General features: G+C 42.7%; 1 protein-coding gene and 1 long non-coding RNA gene across 2 annotated transcripts in view; both read left to right on the top strand.

Annotated features, from left to right (window-relative positions):
- BNIP3L (BCL2 interacting protein 3 like) overlaps positions 1-5,310 on the top strand; it is a 31,242-nt gene extending 25,932 nt beyond the window's left edge. Inside the window, exons 4-6 of the mRNA XM_059695941.1 lie at positions 344-447; positions 567-716; positions 2,593-5,310. Coding sequence (XP_059551924.1) covers positions 344-447; positions 567-716; positions 2,593-2,641 — 303 coding nt within the window. The 3' untranslated portion in view covers positions 2,642-5,310. The remainder of the gene's footprint in view (positions 1-343; positions 448-566; positions 717-2,592) is intronic.
- Positions 5,311-6,897: 1,587 nt separating this feature from the next.
- Positions 6,898-16,878, top strand: LOC132234696 (uncharacterized). Its single transcript, XR_009452916.1, has 3 exons — positions 6,898-8,618; positions 9,027-16,053; positions 16,524-16,878. It is a non-coding gene; the product is annotated as an uncharacterized LOC132234696 (long non-coding RNA).
- The last annotated feature ends 1,061 nt before the right edge of the window (positions 16,879-17,939 follow it).

Raw genomic sequence — 17,939 nt, 5'->3', positions numbered from 1 at the left:
TCACCCAGTTTCAATAATTATTAACATTTTCTACACTTTAGATAGCATATCCTCAAATATGCTTTTTTCAGTTTCACTTTTTTTTTTTATTGAGGCTTCATTGATGTTTCAGGTTCATGTTTTATGCTTAGATATAAAAAACAGTGAAACTCACTCAAGTTCTTTTTAAGACATTAAATACTCTGATTTTCGATTATTTTGTCAGCCTTTTTAGAAAAATGGCATATTTCTTACATAAAAAGACTGATTTATAGCCTTATGATTTTCTGTCTAGATTTGTCTTTTGTTGGAAGAACCAGTCTTTCTTTTTGTCTTTTTTTAAAGTTTGAATTCTCCTTTACAGTCAGAAGAAGAAGTTGTAGAAGGCGAGAGAGAAGTTGATGCTTTGAAGAAAAGTGTAGACTGGGTGTCCGACTGGTCCAGTAGGCCTGAAAACATTCCCCCGAAGTAAGTTCTCACATGTTTTTCAGTGGATACAGTGCCTGTATATGCAGTGGACCTGCTAGTTCCCAAGGTACTTTTAGCAAATGCATTTCTGATCCCTACTTCTGCATTTCTTCCCCCAGGGAGTTCCACTTCAGGCACCCTAAACGTTCTGTTTCTTTAAGCATGAGGAAAAGTGGAGCCATGAAGAAGGGGGGCATTTTCTCTGCGGAATTTCTTAAGGTGTTCATTCCATCTCTCTTCCTTTCTCATGTTTTGGCTTTGGGGCTAGGGTAAGTACTGGTCAATTCATAACAGTTTGGAGTTTTTTTTCCCTGCTCATTTTATCCTCATATTTTATTTCCAGATGAAAGAAATACATGTGAAAGTTGTTTGTATTGTTTTGCTTTTAAAGTTTTAGTGCAAATAGGGTGTGAGTTTAAAAGAATTACTAAGGTTGGTATACTTACAGGCATTTTTTCTTATTTGAAAAATAGGTTGTTCATATTAATTTCCAAAGTGATCATTTTTAAAAAATATATTTGTATTGATTTCAGAGAGGAAGGGAGAGGGAAAGAGAGATAGAAACATCAGTAATGAGAGTGAATCATTGATCAGCTGCCTCCTGCATGCCCCACACTGGGATCGAGCCCACAACCCAGGCATGTGCCTTTGACTGGAATCGAACCCGGGGCCCTTCAGTCTGTGGGCTGACGCTATATCCACTGAGCCAAATGGGCTAGGGCCAAAGTGATCATTTTAAGTGTTCTCATCTATGACTGATTTTTTCTTTTTTGGGTTTTGTTGTTGTTGTTATAAATTACTCAAGATGATTTAAATCTTAAACTAATCTTCAGTGTGTAAATTTGGGGGCTGATGGGAACTTTTTTCATCCCAGCTGGGACAATACACCATTTTATTGTATAGTCCTTGAGTAAAACTGGTAAGTTGTTTGAGGATACTGTTGTTGTTTTTTCTTTTTGTAGCATTTTTATTTATTATTCTAAAATTAATCCCACATTTACCTATAATTCATTAATTTTTCAGGCATGTCTTTTAAATTCTTTTTTTTTTCTTGATTTGAATAATTGAGGAAATAGATTTTGAAAGATTTTAGGAGTTAAACACTAGCTGTTATTTTCCAAGACATAACTTTTATTCTCTTTAAACATGTCCAGTGGGTCACTTTCTCTTTATAATAATCAAAAGGTACATCATCCCTTAGATCAAGGAGCTCAGCATACCAGAGAGATGTTCATAGTCATGACCATGGAAACGTGCATGGCTTTTCCACACACCCTTTTGTCTTTCTGAGTGCATGGTCTGCTTTTGAGGACAGTGATCACATCAGCACAGGAAGGTGTTTGTGGAGGAACGGAGTGTGTGAATGTTGTATGGGATTGGTGTGGGGGCAGGGGTTGATGAGTTGAAATTCCCCCACAGCATTAAGTGCACAGTAGTTCATTTGCCTTCAAGAGGTTGGTTTTTGTACCCTGTAGTATCTCTTCCTTTCATGAACCCAGACTATTTCTCTTGCTGGCGTAAGTGTAACTGTTGTTATTAGGTGAATGTAGAAAAAAGAATTTTAAATAGTTGGCAGTCTCGGCGGGGGGAGGTGGGGACTAATTCCATATTTTCTTTAACTTCCCTTCGGCTTATGTTATTTAAGGGCAAAATATTTGCTCTGCATAGAAAAGTAATACTAGGCTCTTAAGCCTTAAGAGTTAAACTGTTAGTAAGAGCCCTCTTAAAGTAAAGCACTGGCAGCTTTATAGTTTGATATGTTACTATATTTTGTATCTGAAGGGTCAATCTATAAAAATAGTGGAATCTTTTTGTCTCCACGAAGGAGTAATCCAAGGGAGGTTGGCTCTGCTTTGCTCTGTGATGGGCCTGTTCCCTCAGCTCTCCTTTGTCTGGTCACTGCCCCTGTGCTGGCCAGGCCTGCCTAATGGGTTAAAACGTAATCGTATTAAACCAGTTTGGCTGGCAGGAGACTAGTTTTAGTAAGTCAGTGAGGATTTCAGGGAGGGAGCTAGGGAACTGGGCACTTAGACTTTCTGAGCCTTTCGTAAGGACTGAAAGGTTGGTGGTTACTAGAGTTGAGCCTGTGGAGGCGCTGGTGCAGAGCTCCGCAGCCCGTGAACTTGTGCGCTTGTTTCCTTTCAGCATCTATATTGGAAAGCGACTGAGCACATCTTCTGCCAGCACCTACTGAAGGCCAGGAGCCCCGGGAACGTGTGCGCCCTGTGAAGTGGTGTATTGTCACAGTAGTTTATTTGAACTTGAGACCCTTGTAAGCATGACCCAACCTACAGTCCTATTTTTACATATCCAAGCTCCAGTAACTCTCAAATTCAGTATTTTATTCAAACTCTGTTGAGGCATTTTACTAACCTCATTCTCTTGGGGCCTGTAAGACTTTAGACTTTCCTAACAGAGTTTACTGTTGTTTAGAAATTTGCAAGGGCTTCTTTTCCGCAAATGCCACCAGCAGATAATAATTTTGTCAATAATGCTATCGTCTCCTTTTAGTGCCACCAGACTTAGACCAGAATCACTCATGGTATAAATTTTACTCTCTCAAGATGACTACCATCTCGCTCATAAAACAAGATAAGACTAGCAAATGACGTAAAAGCTTTGTTGTTTCGTTTTTCAAGAAAAAGGCAAGCTTCCTTAAGCTTGAATTTATAGTTATTAAAAAAGGAAACAAGAAAAACAAACAAACACGCAAGACACAAGAAAAAAATACCTTGGGCAATAAACATTTATTTTAAACCAGCTTTGTCTAAACCTCCTAATGGCACCTTTTAATTTGTAGGACACGGTCTATGGGTATGAAATAGAATAAGAACTAAAATACATCAGCAGATTTTAATACTAGTAGGTTGTAATGCTGTCTTTTCTATGGTGTAGAATCTTTATTTCTGATAAGGAACGTCTCAGGCCTAGAAATATGAAATTGCTTTTGGGATTTGTGTGTGTGTTTGGGTATTTTTGTGTTTATTAGCTGCATGTGAATTTTTCATGACTCTCTTTAAATTAAAAAAAAAAAGTTTTTTTTCTAAGAAGAGGCTTTGGAATGAGGTCCAGTTTGTGGTATAAATATTGGCATATTGTTTCAGGAAGATCACGCACACTCGGAAGCCTTTAAACTCCACAGGTAATTGTTTCCGAGTTATTCCAAGCACTTGTGCAGCTTTGAAAACAGACTTGGTTTGTGGGAACATTTGACACAGTTCTGAAAAGATGCCATTTGTTTTTTTCTGACCTCTCCTTTTTAATGTTTACTGTATAATCTTCCCACGGTGATTCCTGTGATCCTGCAGGCACTGGTCATTCTCTCTTGTAGTCATCTTTTCAGATACATTAAACTCCTCACGTTCCAGAACTCTCAACAACTTCCTTCAATGACATACTTTTTGTGTGTTTGTTTCTAAAATGTGAAGCTTTAGGACCAAATTGTTAGAAAGCATCAGGATTACCAATTATTTCAAGTAGATTTATTGGGTTTCAAAACACATAGCATGACTCTGAAGGATACTATTATATGTTTTATATATAAATAATTACTGTTTATGATATAGACATTACTATTGAATATTTAGAGACCATTGTTAATTTTAAAACTAGCAAAATACTCATTAAATAAAGTACATCAGGTTGACTTGAATAAAAACACTTTGACAACCAGGTTTGCCAGTTTGCAGAAACTAACTCTTCTCTCTCACATCAAGTTTTTAAAAATTTGTGTTGTAGTGGAAAATAACGTACCGAGTAACAAAAAAATAATTTCTGACTATCTTTTTTTTCAGGAATATAGCTAGCTATCTTTAAGAAAGAGATGATATATACAAAATAGTTTTCTGAATTATTTTACTTTATGTTTCTTTCTAGCAATGTATGCTAAATAATTTTGGACATCTTTTTATTATACCTTGTTTCTGTGTTATTCTTAAACCTGGTAACACTTGATTTGTCTTCTGTAACCTATTTATTTCAAGTGTTCATATTTAAATTTCTTTGGGAAGAACAAAAATTTGATGATCCACTGATTTTGAAAAGCCTGAATAAAATTGGAAAAGCTGGTAAAATTAAGAGAACTAAATAATTACTCTGCTATAATATATAATTTGGCATTATGGGAGGGAAAAGCAAAATTATTATTAAAATAAGACCAACTTTGTACAGGCACTGCATCGCTCTCTTTTGAAATTCAGTAACAGTTCTATCAGTATGATTGAACTTGGTATATTAATGATATTTTTTCAACATTGAAAATAAATTTAGTTTTGCCCTTTTTCTTAAAAATACCAGTGAAATTTTGTCCTGTTTATTACACGGTCACAGTAGAATTTCTATAAGGTGGAATCATGCAGTGTTTATTGGTAGCACTAGCTTATGGGACAGATATTTATGCTCCTCCCCAGATTTGTGTTGAACAGAAACAGATTATGTGATTGGAAAGGAGAATCCAACAATTAAGAGTTGACATTTTAAGAGTAATGTTTAAAAAGCTTTACACCTGTTTACAACTTGGAGATGAAAAGGCAGGCTTCGTTTTTCTACTGTGTGATAAAAACTGGCTTAAAATATTTATAAATAGAGTCAAGAGTGAAACTGTACAAATTTGCACATTGAAAAGTGCAACAAGTTACTTTGATTGCAGTACAAATATTTACTGTTCTAAAAATTGAAGACTTAGCCAGGCAGATGAATTTTTAAGTGAACCAGTTGTTGAAATTATTGGAATTAACTGAGCCAAAGTGATTCTGCATTCTTCATCTATTTAGTTAGCACTTTGTATCATTATATACCGTTTACAATACATGTATAACTTGTAGCTATAATCATTTGTGCCATTAAAGCTCTCACAAAACCGTTTCTGTTTGTGTACCATTTCTGTCATGTGTGTTGCCTGGGAGTTAGCGGAGATGGGAACAGTTATACCATTGAGTTCCTCAAGTCCTGGAGCCTGACTGTCCGAGCAAGCACTGCGGGAGGGAAGGCACTCCTGCCCGGGAGAGGCCTGCGCTTTGGAGCGGGCACCACACAGTGTGATGGTTGGAGAAGGGCATGAAGTGCGATGTGACTGGCATTCAGAGCTCTTATTCTGCCAGGGAGTGTCAGGACCTTATTCGTACAGGAGGTGACATATTGAGAGACAAGTAAGTGCCCAACAGGTGCAAAAGGGAGTGGAGAGCATAGCATGCCTGTGAAGGGAACTGCAGGGACTGGCATGAGAAAATACGTCCCAGAAATAGCATAAAGTTCAGTGTGGCTGGAAAACACTGTGGAGAGGAGACTGAAAGTGTAATTTACTGCTGAACCAAATCGAAATGTACGTGGCCTCTAGAGTTGAGCTTACTTGTGTGTAGTCAGTGGAATGCCTTCGAGGGGCTTACTGAAAACAGAGAATTGGTTAAAGACTTAAGTTTTAGACAGTTATGAAGGCGTGAAGGAAAGTGCAGACGCAAGAGCCTTCCGTTCTGTAGGCAACGAAGAAGGGGCTGTGACCCTAGCGCAGGTATGTAGGCATGAGGCGCGAAGCTAAGGGCAGTGGTGGGAAGATGACTAAGAGAGGAAGAAGGCATGTGTGCTCTTTTATGGTGGTGGGGGTTGGAGGAGAGCCTGAGTCATTATCCATGCCATTAACTGAGAAAGGACCGGAGAAGGAATCCTATCTAATAAAGAGGGATATGCTAATTGACTGCCCTGCCCTCAAAGATGGCGGTGCCCACAGCCAATAAGGAGCAAATATGCTAATTTCCCTGCCCTCAAAGATGGCGGCACCCACAGCCAATAAGGAGGGAATATGCTAATTGACTGCCACACCCTCAAAGATGGCGGCACTCACAGCCACAAGATGGTGACGCCCAGTCCCCTCAGCCCCACCAGTGCGCCTGCCTCCGGAGTCCCCCAGTCCCCTCAGCTCCCCAGCCCCCCCAGGGCCGCCTGAGGCTCAGGTCCAGGCCTGGCCGAGGCTTGCGCTGCTGGCAGTGGCAGCAGCAGAGGTGTGATGGGGCATTGCCTTCCCCTGATTGCCAGGTTGCCTCCTGCCCCTGAGGGCTCCCGGACTGTGAGGGGGGCAGGCTGGGCTGAGGCACCCCCTCCAGTGCATGGATTTTCATGCACCAGCCTCTAGTAGAATGATAAGGAGAGAGAAAGAGTTTCTGTTTTGAATGCATTGAGCTGGTCTGAATAGAACCACTTCTTGTATAGAACCAGAACTCGGGAGAAAGGTCTGGAGTGGAAGTGAAACACTGAGACACATGCGTATATATTATACAGTATTTAAAGATTTAAACATGAGGAAAGAAGAAAGTTCAAATAGCAGTGAAGTGTTTAACATTTGAAGATAGAGCAGAGGAGAAGCAAAAAAAAAAAAGTGAGTATTTTAGGAGAACCCCCCAAAGAGGAGGCGGCAATCAGTCCTGTCAAAGTTAGAGGTTAAGGGAAGTTTTTTAACTTGGCAAGAGCATTTTCTGACGGGACCTGGAGAAGATTGTAATTAGGTTAATGAATGAGTAGCAAGTGAGCAAGTGTTGGCTTTTCTCAGTATAGAGACAAAGAAAGTGAGGGAGAGGATTTTAAAGAGAGACGGTAGGATCATTTGCTTATCTACACTAATAAAAGAGAAATATGTAAATTAAGCATCACTTTGCGACGCCCACCAGCCAATCAGGAATGAGTATGCAAATTAGTGGGACAAAGATGGCAGAAGCCATGGAGCCAACTGGAGTGGGTGAGAGGCTTGGGTTGCCCTTGGCGATGGAGGAAGCCAAGCTTCCTGCCCGCCCTGGCCGGCTGCTGAAGGAGGGGCCTGCAAACGGCCCTCAGCCCCTCACCCAGGTTGGCCATGTCACCATTGGGGTGAAGGTTCCTGCTGGGGAGCATGGCCAGCCTGAAAACAGCCCTCAGCCCCTTACCCAGGCTGACCCAACCCCTCGCCCAGGCTGGCACCATCCCCAGTGGGATCCCCACCCCAATGGGGGTGTGGCCAGCCTGCAAACAACCACAAGCCACTTGCCCAGGCTGCCCCGTAATCTGAGGGGTCCCAGATTGGAGAGGGTGCAGGCTGGGCTGAGGGACACCCCCCACCCCCGAATTTTGTGCACTGGGCCTCTAATGCTGGGATAAGAGGAAGGAGTAAGTTTGTAGGCTAAGGAGAGAGTGCAAAGGAAATGTTAAAGTTATGCAGAACAGATAAATAATGGAATGAGATTCTGGCAGAAGTAAGGTGTATTATGGACTCAGGGGGGACATTAATCTTGGAAAGGGGGAGAAGGACTTTTGGAGTCATTAAAAGTTAAAACCCAAACATTTATGGCAGGAAATGAAGCATCTAGGGTTTCTAAGTTTTTCTGAAATAATTCTGAAGTGTCAATTTATATCCTGAAAATCACAGCTTCTAACTTCTACAATAATTACTGTTCTTGAAAATACTTGTCAACCATCCTCATGGTAGATCTGGCAAATAATGGAATCAGATCAGACACAGGCAGTGTTGTCAGCGTGCATGTTCTGTTACATTTGGCAACATTGATAACGCTTGTGTGAAGATAGATTTAAGCTTCAAGCTATCCATTGGGGCATCACTAACTTCAGCATCACGAATAAATCTGAAAAAGAAAATCCATACACTTCAACCATTTCTGAACGCTAATTTTTATATCTGCTTTTACAAATACTATAATGTTCCTGTCAAAGAATCCATATTTTGGGGGGGTGTAATTCAAGTTCAAAATAGCATGAAAAAACTCAGTACCAGTGGTTTCTTAAACTTTGCTGTTTTAGCCGTGTAATTTAATAAATCACTGTTTTAGATGAGGAGCAAGGCGGAAAAGGAATATGGAAACATTTGGCATGGACCAGACATTGACTTCTGCTCTCTCACATTCTTTAGTTCTCACAGCAATTCATCTGAGGTAGTTGCTCTTTTGGTTTTACCGAAGCGAAAATCTAAGTTTAATAAATGAATGAGGGAGGTCTCGCCTGCATTCTCCCTCCTATAACAGCTTCTGAATCCTTTGGATTTTACTCAAACGTCCTTAACAGAATGCATGCTCCCTGGTGGCTGAGTCAACTTTTATTCTTTGATGGATGTGACTTTTTTCTGGTGGGGGGAAAAAATCGCACATTAATGCAGTGAACACAATTTTAAAGGAATTTCCAATATCAACTAATGCAGTGTTTTCCAAACTTCAGTTTGACATTTGTGGTTTTTGCCATTTAAATGTCAGGTGGATGCAAGTTTTAAAAGTTATTCTGTGTAAGAATAAGGGGTCTTCATTCCACAAAAGCACATGTACCCTTTTGTTTCATGCATTCTTCTAATCAGCAAACATGCACTGTGTACGTGCAGCATGCCAGGGACTCTTCCCGCACCCGCGATGGTAGCTGGTGTAGGCTGACCCTGATGCGCGTGGGGTCTATTAAAAAGCCGGTTACAAGTGACAGTCATGAAGAGGGCCGAGAGCCACTGCAGAACTGAGGGAAACTGCTGAACACCAGACAGTGCATTTTTCAATTCTCCGAGGACCTCACTTGGCAGCCAGCACCAAAGCTGCTTCTGCCCCAGGAGCTCACCCACCCTGCAGCCGCCGCCACCACTTCTGCCCGAAGGAGAGGAGTGCGTCCCAACCTTTTCCTTCTGTGTTGCCAGTTCTTGCATCAAAATCTTCCCACAATGTGCCGATTGGGGGATTGTTCATGTCCTCCCTACAAGAGAGGCTGGGAGTGAGGGGGGCGCGGTCTGCCCCTTCCTGCCCCTCCCACCAGGATTCATAAAGTGGTTAATTCTGCCAGCATAGAAAGTTCAAGTGCTGTGTCGCCAGAAGGAAAGATAAATATCTGCGACTGAACAAACACGGAACTTTCCGTCTAGCAGGGAAAGTAAACAGGATTGCACAGATTATTACGATACGTGTTAAGAGTAAAGAAAATTTGGGTAGCCTGTCGCATGGGGGTTTCAGTGTGAGGCAGCACAGGAAGTGGCCTTGGACCCAGCCCTGAGAGCGGAGAGGCAGGAAGCTGCAAGGGGAAAGGGTGGAGAACACTCCAGGCACGGGGAGCAGCATCTGCTCAGAAGGTGAAAAAGAAAAACGTGCGAGGAGCTGAAAGCAGATCCGAGTGACGAGACAGAGCTGGGGAGAAGCTGGACAGGCAGGCAGCAAACACTGGGCTGGCCTTGGAGGCCAAGCTAACGATTATGGGCTTCATTCCAAGAGTTTGGGAAAGTTACTGAAGAATTTTAAACAGGGCCAACAGGCATAATTTAAAAAAAAAATTTTTTATTGATTTCATAGAGGCAGGGAGAGGGAACAAGAGATAGAAACATCAATGATAAAACTCATTGATCAGCTGCCTCTTGGAGGCCCCACACTGGGGATCGAACCCACAACCCGGGCATGTGCCCTGACGGAGTCAAACCGTGACCTCCTGGTTCACAGGTCTATGCTCAACCACTGAGCCACGCCAGTGGGGCAGGCATCTCTCTTTTAAACTCAAAAATCCGAGAAGGACAAGAATGAAAGAGGAATGACCCATCAAGTTTGTGGTTGTGGAGATGGGGGGAAATCGGGATTTGAGAAATATCCAGGAAGTAACATCAATAGAGTTAAATAAATGACGGGGTATGTCACCAAATGTGAAAAGGGCCACCCCTCGGTGGTTACTAGATGATGGTTCCGTTTCCTGACGGTGGCCTGTCTAGTGGTCCGGAATGAGATTACCAGGTAGACGTCAGACAAGGCCACTGGATAGATGAGTCTGGAACTCAGGGGAAAGAGCTGGGCTGCAGATAACAGATTCTGGTCTTATTCAGCAAAAGTACGGTGGATGAAGCGGTGGAATGGAGGAGATGGTGTAGAGGGAGAGAGTGAAAGGGAAGGAAGTAGTCTAGGGAGAAGCCTAGAGAACCGCACGGAAAGATGTGGACAGAGGAGAAGCTAAAAGGGGATGGACAGGGAGAGCCAGAGGGGAGGAGAGCCACGCATGGGGACTCTTCAGGGCCAGGTGTTATTTCAACACGTTTTGTCTTCCTTTCTGTTTAGCCTGCGATATCCGATTTCACCGATATGCTGGCTGCAGGAGACTGACGCGGTCCAAACGGAAAGTATAGTGTCAGTCACCGATGACTGACATGGCGCTTCATGTGTTAAGATCCATTTAAATGAGCATTATAGAGCATTGGCTGCTTTCATCAACATAGAAATTATTGACCAGAACCAAAGCCCGTTTAGAAGATTGTGGGGCCAGGGCCAGGAAAGTGCTTTTGGAGTGAGAAGAGGAAGAACTGGGGCAGCCCTTACTAGATAATGTGGCCATGAAGGACAGGAATGACACAGGGTGATACCTGGGGGGAGAGTGGGGTGGGGATTTCTTCTAAAAGATGGAACAGATTTTGAGCATGTTTAAAAACTTAAGAGAAGGATCTAGTAGAGAAGTTGGAGATAAAGGAGGGCTGCAAGGTCGCAGTTTTGTTCCGTTCTTGTTTTGACATGCTAATTCTTGTCACTTTTCAAGAGGTCTCACCGGCATCCTTGGCCTCCACACCCCTGATGCTCTGTGAGGCCGATGGATACTGCCCGCCGGACAGTTGTTCTGCGCACCATGATGTGTTTACTTTCAACACCATTAAACCTATAAATATTACTTGCAGAGTGATGTTTAAAGGCATGTTTGCAGCTACATCCAACACTTGACAATTACTCCTGGCATGTGATTTGAGGGCACAGGCAGAGAGGTAAACGGGTCCTCATAATCCAGGGAGAAGCATTTGGGGTCCGTGTAGGTTCCTAAGGGACAAGAGTGGAGAAGTGGACAGAGGCCACAGAAACTCCTCAGCTGAGAAGGATTTGGAATGTAAATCTCTTCTTCCCAAACCAAATCTCCAGTAAAATCTGCCTTGTTTGTCTCAAAGACTAAGTGGATTATTTTGGGGGCACTTAAAGAGATGAATTTTACAACTGGGTCAAATCTGCAATTCAACTCATTTGGGTAAATACAAAGCAAAATACCAAATAACTTATTTTTCCATTAAAAAATAGGCTTAAATGACATACAATAAAACTTTTTAGTATACAGTTCTGGGAGTTTTGGGTGTGTGTTTTTTAATCCTCACCTGAGGATATTTTTCCATTGACTTTTAAAGAGAGAGGAAGGGAGAGGGAGAGTCAGAGAGAGAAACATTGATGTGAGAGACACATTGATTGATTGCCTCCTGCTTGTGCCCCAACCAGGGCCGGAGATCGAGCCTGCATCTGAGGTACGTGCCCTTGACTGGAATGGAACCCAGGACCCTTCAATCCACAGGCCGATGCTCTATCCACTGAGTCAAACAGGCCAGACCCAGTTCTGGGAGTTTTGGCAAATGTATACAGTTGTACAACCACCACCAAGAGCGAGATACAGAACAGTTTGAGCACCTGTCCCCCAAATTCCCACAATTTCATATTATTCATATTATTTTTTATATTAAGAACAAAATACTGAGGAAGACTGGAAACAGCCTCAATCAGAGACAGTTTAAGATGCTTAAGCCATCACCTGACAACATTGTTTAAACATTTTTTTAAATGGTGTGGCATTGTAATTACAAATGTTGGACGTACTTGCAAACATGCTTTTATAAAAAAAAAAAAAAACCACTTTAAAGGCAGTATTTATCGGCTTAAATGGTGGTGTAAGAAACTCGCTCCAACCTGTTTTAAGCAAATCAAATATTTTAAGTTTGATTAGTCTCTTTGAGACCAGAGGAGTGGGTTTTTTTAAATTGTAGTAAAACACATAACGTAAAATCTACCATCTTAACCACTTTTTAAAATACTATTTTTAGTAGACTTCATTTTTTAGAGCAATTTTAGGGTCACAGCAGAATTGAGTGGAGGTAGGGAGATTTCCCACATACCCCCCACCCCTGCACATGCATACTCTCCTCACTGCCAACACCCCCACCAGAGTAGTATATTTGTTACAGTTGAACCGATATTGACATATCATCACCCTAAGTCCATAGTTTACATAAGGGTCACTGTTGGTGTCATTCTCTGAGTTTGGGCAAATGTATAATGATGTATCCACCATTATAATATCATTCAGAGTATTTACACTGCCTTAATAATGCTGTTTTTCACTTATTCATCCTTCCCTCCCTCCAATCCTTGACAACTGCTGATCTTTTTTTTTTAATTAAAAAAAATGTTATTACATTTTTGAGAGGGGGGGGGGAGAGAGAGAGAGAGAGAGAGAGAGAGAGAGAGAGAGAGAGAGAGAGATCGGCTGCCTCCCACACGCACCACGACAGGGAATTGAACCTGAAACCTGGGTATATGCCCTGACTGGGAATCCAACTCGCCACCTTTCGGCATATGCGGTGACGCTCCAGCCGAGGCACACTGTCCAGGGCCTGCTGATCTTACTGTCTTTTCCCGAATGTCATAACTGGAATCATGCTGTGGATAGCCTTTTCAGATGGGCTTCTTTCACTTAGTAATATGCATTTAAGTTTCCTCCATGTCTTCTCATGGCTTCATAGCTCATTTTTTAAAATTCCTGAATAATATTTCATTTTCTAGATGTACCAGTTTGTTTTACCTACTGAAGGAATCTGCCAAGTTGTGACAATTATGAATAAAGCTGCTATTTAAAAAAGAAAATAATAAAGCTGCTCTAAATATCTGTGTGCAGGTTTTTGTGTGGAACTAAATTTTTTAACTCATCTGGGTAAATAGCAAGGAGTGAAATTGCTGGATCACATGATAAAAGTGTGCTTAGTTGTAAGAAGCTGTCACACTGTCTTCCAAAGTGGCTGCGCTGTTTTGCATTCCCACCAGCACTGAGTGACAGTTCCTGTTGTTCCACATTCTTGTCAGCATTTGCTGATGCCAGTGTTCTGGATTTTAGCCACTCTGATAGGTATATACTGGTATCTTGTTGTTTTAATTTGTAATTCTGTGATGACATATGATATAGATCTTCTCATATGCCTATTTGCTATCTGTATCTCCTCTAGTGAGATGTCTATTAAGGTCTTTGGCCCATTTTTTTAACCAGGTTAGTTTTCTTATTGTTGAATGTTAAGGGTCCTTTGAGTATTTTGGATAATATTCCTTGATCAGATGAGCCTTTTGCAAATATTTGCTCCCAGTCTCTGGCTTATCTTTTCATTCTTTTGACATTGTCTTTCACAGAGCAGAAATTTTTAATTTTAATGAAGTCCACCTTATTAATTCTTTCTTTCAAGAATCATACCTATCTAAAAAGGCATCACCAGCCCAGCTGGTGTGGCTCAGTGGTTGAGTGTCGACCTATGAACCAGGAGGTCACCGTTTGATTCCCAGTCAGGACACATGCCCGGGTTGCAGGCTTGATCCCCAGTAGGGGGCATGCAGGAGGCAGCCAATCAATGATGCTCATCATTGATGTTTCTATCTCTCTCTCCCTTCCTCTCTAAAATCAATCAAATATATTTTAAAAAATTAATAAAAAAGAAATGGAGGTGTTATCATACGGAGGAGAATGAATCATTTAGGTAAGGATTCAGTTGTGCAACAAGTAAGTAATGGAGCCTGGATTTGAAGGAAGAGCTGGCTACTCGAAGCCATGGGCATTGGGTCCCTCCTGCACTCAATACTCTGCCTTTAAAATGAAAGTTAATTTCAACTGTGAATGCTTGGCTGCCATGGTAGCAGGGAGGTGGCAAGAGCTCATCTCTGGTAAGGACATAGCCTTTGGAAGGAGAGAGACCATAAAACAATGAAACATACTGCCTTGGGATGTCCAGAGTTTTATCCCTACTGTCTTTCTCCCTTTAAAAATAAATGAATCACACCTGAATATTTGTTTGTTTGTTTGTTTGTTTAACAAATCCCTGTTTCAGTGTCTTTGATTGATGGACATGTAGTAGTTGTTTTTTAGTGAGAGTTCTCCAGAGGAAACAGAACCAGTAGTAGATCTATCTATCTACCTACCTACCTACCTACCTACCATCTATCTACCTACCTACCTAATCTTCCTTGCTACAAGGAATTGGCTCATGTGATTATGGAAGCTGAGAAGTCCCATGATCCGCCATCTGCAGGCTGGAGACCCAGCAGAGTGGGTGGTGAATCTTCAGTCTGAGGGCAGAAGACCAACGTCCCCGCTTGAACACAGTCCGGCAGAGAGTAAATTCTCCCTTCTTCCACCTTTTTGTTCTATTCAGGCCCTGATGGATTGGACAAGAGCCACCCACATTGGGGAGGGCAGTCTGCTTTCCTCAGTCTACCTACTCATGTTAATCTCATACACAAATGCCCTACAGACACACCAGAAGCCTCTAACCAAATATCTGGGCACCCAGTGGCCTGGTCAAGTTGAAACAAAATTACCCATCACAAGTCTTGTATGGATAAGTGAAGAAAGTGTCCGGTTACAATTACAGTTCAGGGCCTGGAACCGGAAGCATACTGAGCTCAAAGTTGACATTAGCAGGCATTGACTCACTCAGTTTTAGTTCCGGAAATGGCTTTAAAGGCAGGGCTTCCTACTGAACCTTGAGTTTAAGAGCTGGAAGTGCTTAAGTGTTTTGCTCAGATACATACAGCACTTACGGTGGTGGCCCAAGTGCCCTCGAATGAGCAGTTATGCATTATGCTAACAGTAAATTAACCTGTATTGATCCTCTCCATGTGCCGAACACATCTCAGCTCATTCCCTGTATCAATGCCTTTAATAACACGTGAGCCCCTGATTTGACAGGTGAGGACAACACTAAGGCAGGTCCACGCAGACATCAAGAGGCAGAGCCAAGAATAAAACGTGTGCATGTCGGTCCAGAATGTGTGCTGTTAACCATCATGCTCCGGCCCCCGATTGACGTGCCTGAGAGCAGTGCATGGGCCCAAGAGGGCTTCGTGTCAGGCAGGACTTTCCCCAGGTCACCCCAGTTGGGACTCGAGAGACCACTGTGGGCTGGGCGACTGGCTGGTGCTGGCCTCTATAGCCTTTTCAAATTGGACTCTTAACAGACCAGCCTAGGCTCTAAAAGGAAAAGGATCACGTTCACTCTTGGCGTTTCATTGAAGGGGCCCCTGCATGAGTCAGGTGAGCTACTGGCTGGTGCTGTTCAAGAAAACGCAACGGATCCTTACTTTGGAAGCTCTCACCCCGCGATGCTTGGGAAATGAATCAGGAAACTGGGTTTTAATACCAGGGAAAGACTCAGTTTACTCCCCTCCAGGGACAAACAGGAAGCCGACCTTTCTCTGCTTCCTTCCCCCACAAATGACTGTGGAAGCCTTTCTATTTTCTTTTTTCAGAATGAATCTGGGCATTTACTTCCCGTACTCCCATACATGTTTGGCCCCATCCATGGTTTACCCATCCATGGCATTTTCCTTTCATTTGTTAAAGGCACACTGGGGTTTTTGTTTGTTTGTTTCTGACCAAGGGACTAACTTCAGCAAAAGAAGAAACTGGCTGTCAGATTTGCTAGCTCTGTTGTGGACCCCAATAACCAGAGTGGCCGGCTTCATGAAACAGTGACCATGGAATACACAGCTCCTGAGCCAGCTGGAAGACAGCAGCTTGAGAGCTTGGATTCCATTTATACCTACAACCAGCGATCCTGTCAATATCTTTCTCGTGAGTTTCTTTTCTGTTTAAAGGAGCCAGTCAGTTTCTGTTGCTTGCAATTAAAAACACCAAGAATACAAAAATACCTCGTGTCATCTATCATATATATTATAGATGTATATATACATATTTTCTTTGTGTAAATTGGCCTCCGACACCAATAGCTTATGACTCTGAAGGCTGCCACCATTTCTAATATTTTTCCTATAGTACACAGGACTGTACTTTACACAGTGCAGGATACAGGTTGCAAACTTACAGATTCTGGATTATATCTGAACTGCATTTATTTTGAGCAATCGAAGTGTTTTTTAAAAATTGACTTAGTTGCCAACATTTAAAAATTGTAAGATTTCATATGCAATGCCCATTGGCACTTTCTCTTGAAAAACTTGAAGATCTGGCCATCTTAAACCCATATTCCCACAGCTTCCCTCTTATTTTTAATCCTCACCTGAGGACATTTTTATTGAGTTTAGAGAAAGAGAAACTTCGATGTGACTGGGAATTGAACCTGCAACCTTTTGTGTATGGATACGCTCCTACCAACTAAGCCACCTGTGCCAGGGCCCACAGCTTCCTTCTTTAAACAACACGGCCACTTCCATGTGACAAAGTCCTCACCTTGCCCACTCTACTTACTTTCATTACTTAACTGGACCCTGAAGGCATGTTTGTCACCCTTGGTGCTTAACTGAACGATACTGAATAAATTAAATTGGCAATTAATGCTTGTGTTTTACATTTTCTTTATTTTTAAAAAATATATTTTTATTGATTTCAGAGAAGAAGGGAGACAGAGAGAGAGAAACGGAAACATCAATGATGAGAGAGAATCATTGATTGGCTGCCTCCTGCATGCCCCCGACTGGGGATCAAGTCTGTAACCATGTGCCCTGACCTGGAATCAAATCAGGACCTCCTGGTTCATAGGCTGATGCTCAAACATTGAGCCAAGCTGGCCGGGTGTTTTCTTTCTTTTTATTATTTTTAAAAATATTTATTGTTGGAAGTATTACAGATGTCCCCTTCTCCTCCCCTTCCCCCATTAACCCCCATTGACCCCTTCTAGCCCATGCCCACACCCTGCTCGGGCCTTCAACGCACTAAAGGCACACTGTTTTAGACCAAGTCCTTGGAAGCAGGACCAGAGGCAGATGTTCTTGTGAAAGTGACTTAAGACTGTTCTTCAGGAAAAAGCTGGAAGGGAGAGGGGAGCAGGACAGAGAGGAGGAAGGGCTGGGGCTGAGCAAGGATGTAGTCTCAGATAAAGTTTAGGAGAAGTTTTGGAACATAAACCACACTGCAGAGCTGACCCACCTCTAGGCAAGGGGTCAGCTTTGTATACCGTACCAATCAGTTCATGACTGGGGGCTCCCATCATGAGGTTCCTTCTCCAGAATGAGCGGCCGTGGGCAGCCTCCCACACGTGGCCTGGCAGTGGTTCTGAGAGAGCGCCACAGCTGCCACTTCACATGACTCAAGGTGACCATCAGAGTCTGACACCACTTCCTGACGTTTCTATTCCTCCTGTGCAGCACCATGCTGAGCTTGTGGGCCGCTCCCCCTGGCAGGACTCTTCCACCCAACTAAGCAGTGTGGATAGAACAGCATCATGAAAGGGTTGGCGAGACGAGAGGTGGAGGCCTTCTTGCTTTTGTCCTGGCACATTGCACACCTGGCCTGATACTCAGCACACTTGTGTGAAAGATCAGAGGAAAGCAGGAGGAGAGCCTGGAAAACAGCTGGTGTGCAGGTGGGCAGAGTGACAGACCCGTGGGCACCATACCCAATAATGGCAGTGAATTCGTGATGAAACCAGGACTGGAATTTAGATCTTGTGACTCCAGGCCAGGCTCTTCTACCTGCCTCCTCGGGGTGTTCTTGGTGTCTGC

Source organism: Myotis daubentonii, chromosome 5 (assembly GCF_963259705.1).
Source record: "Myotis daubentonii chromosome 5, mMyoDau2.1, whole genome shotgun sequence".
Classification (NCBI taxonomy): Eukaryota; Metazoa; Chordata; class Mammalia; order Chiroptera; family Vespertilionidae; genus Myotis; species Myotis daubentonii.
This window is presented reverse-complemented; position numbering and strand designations above follow the sequence as displayed.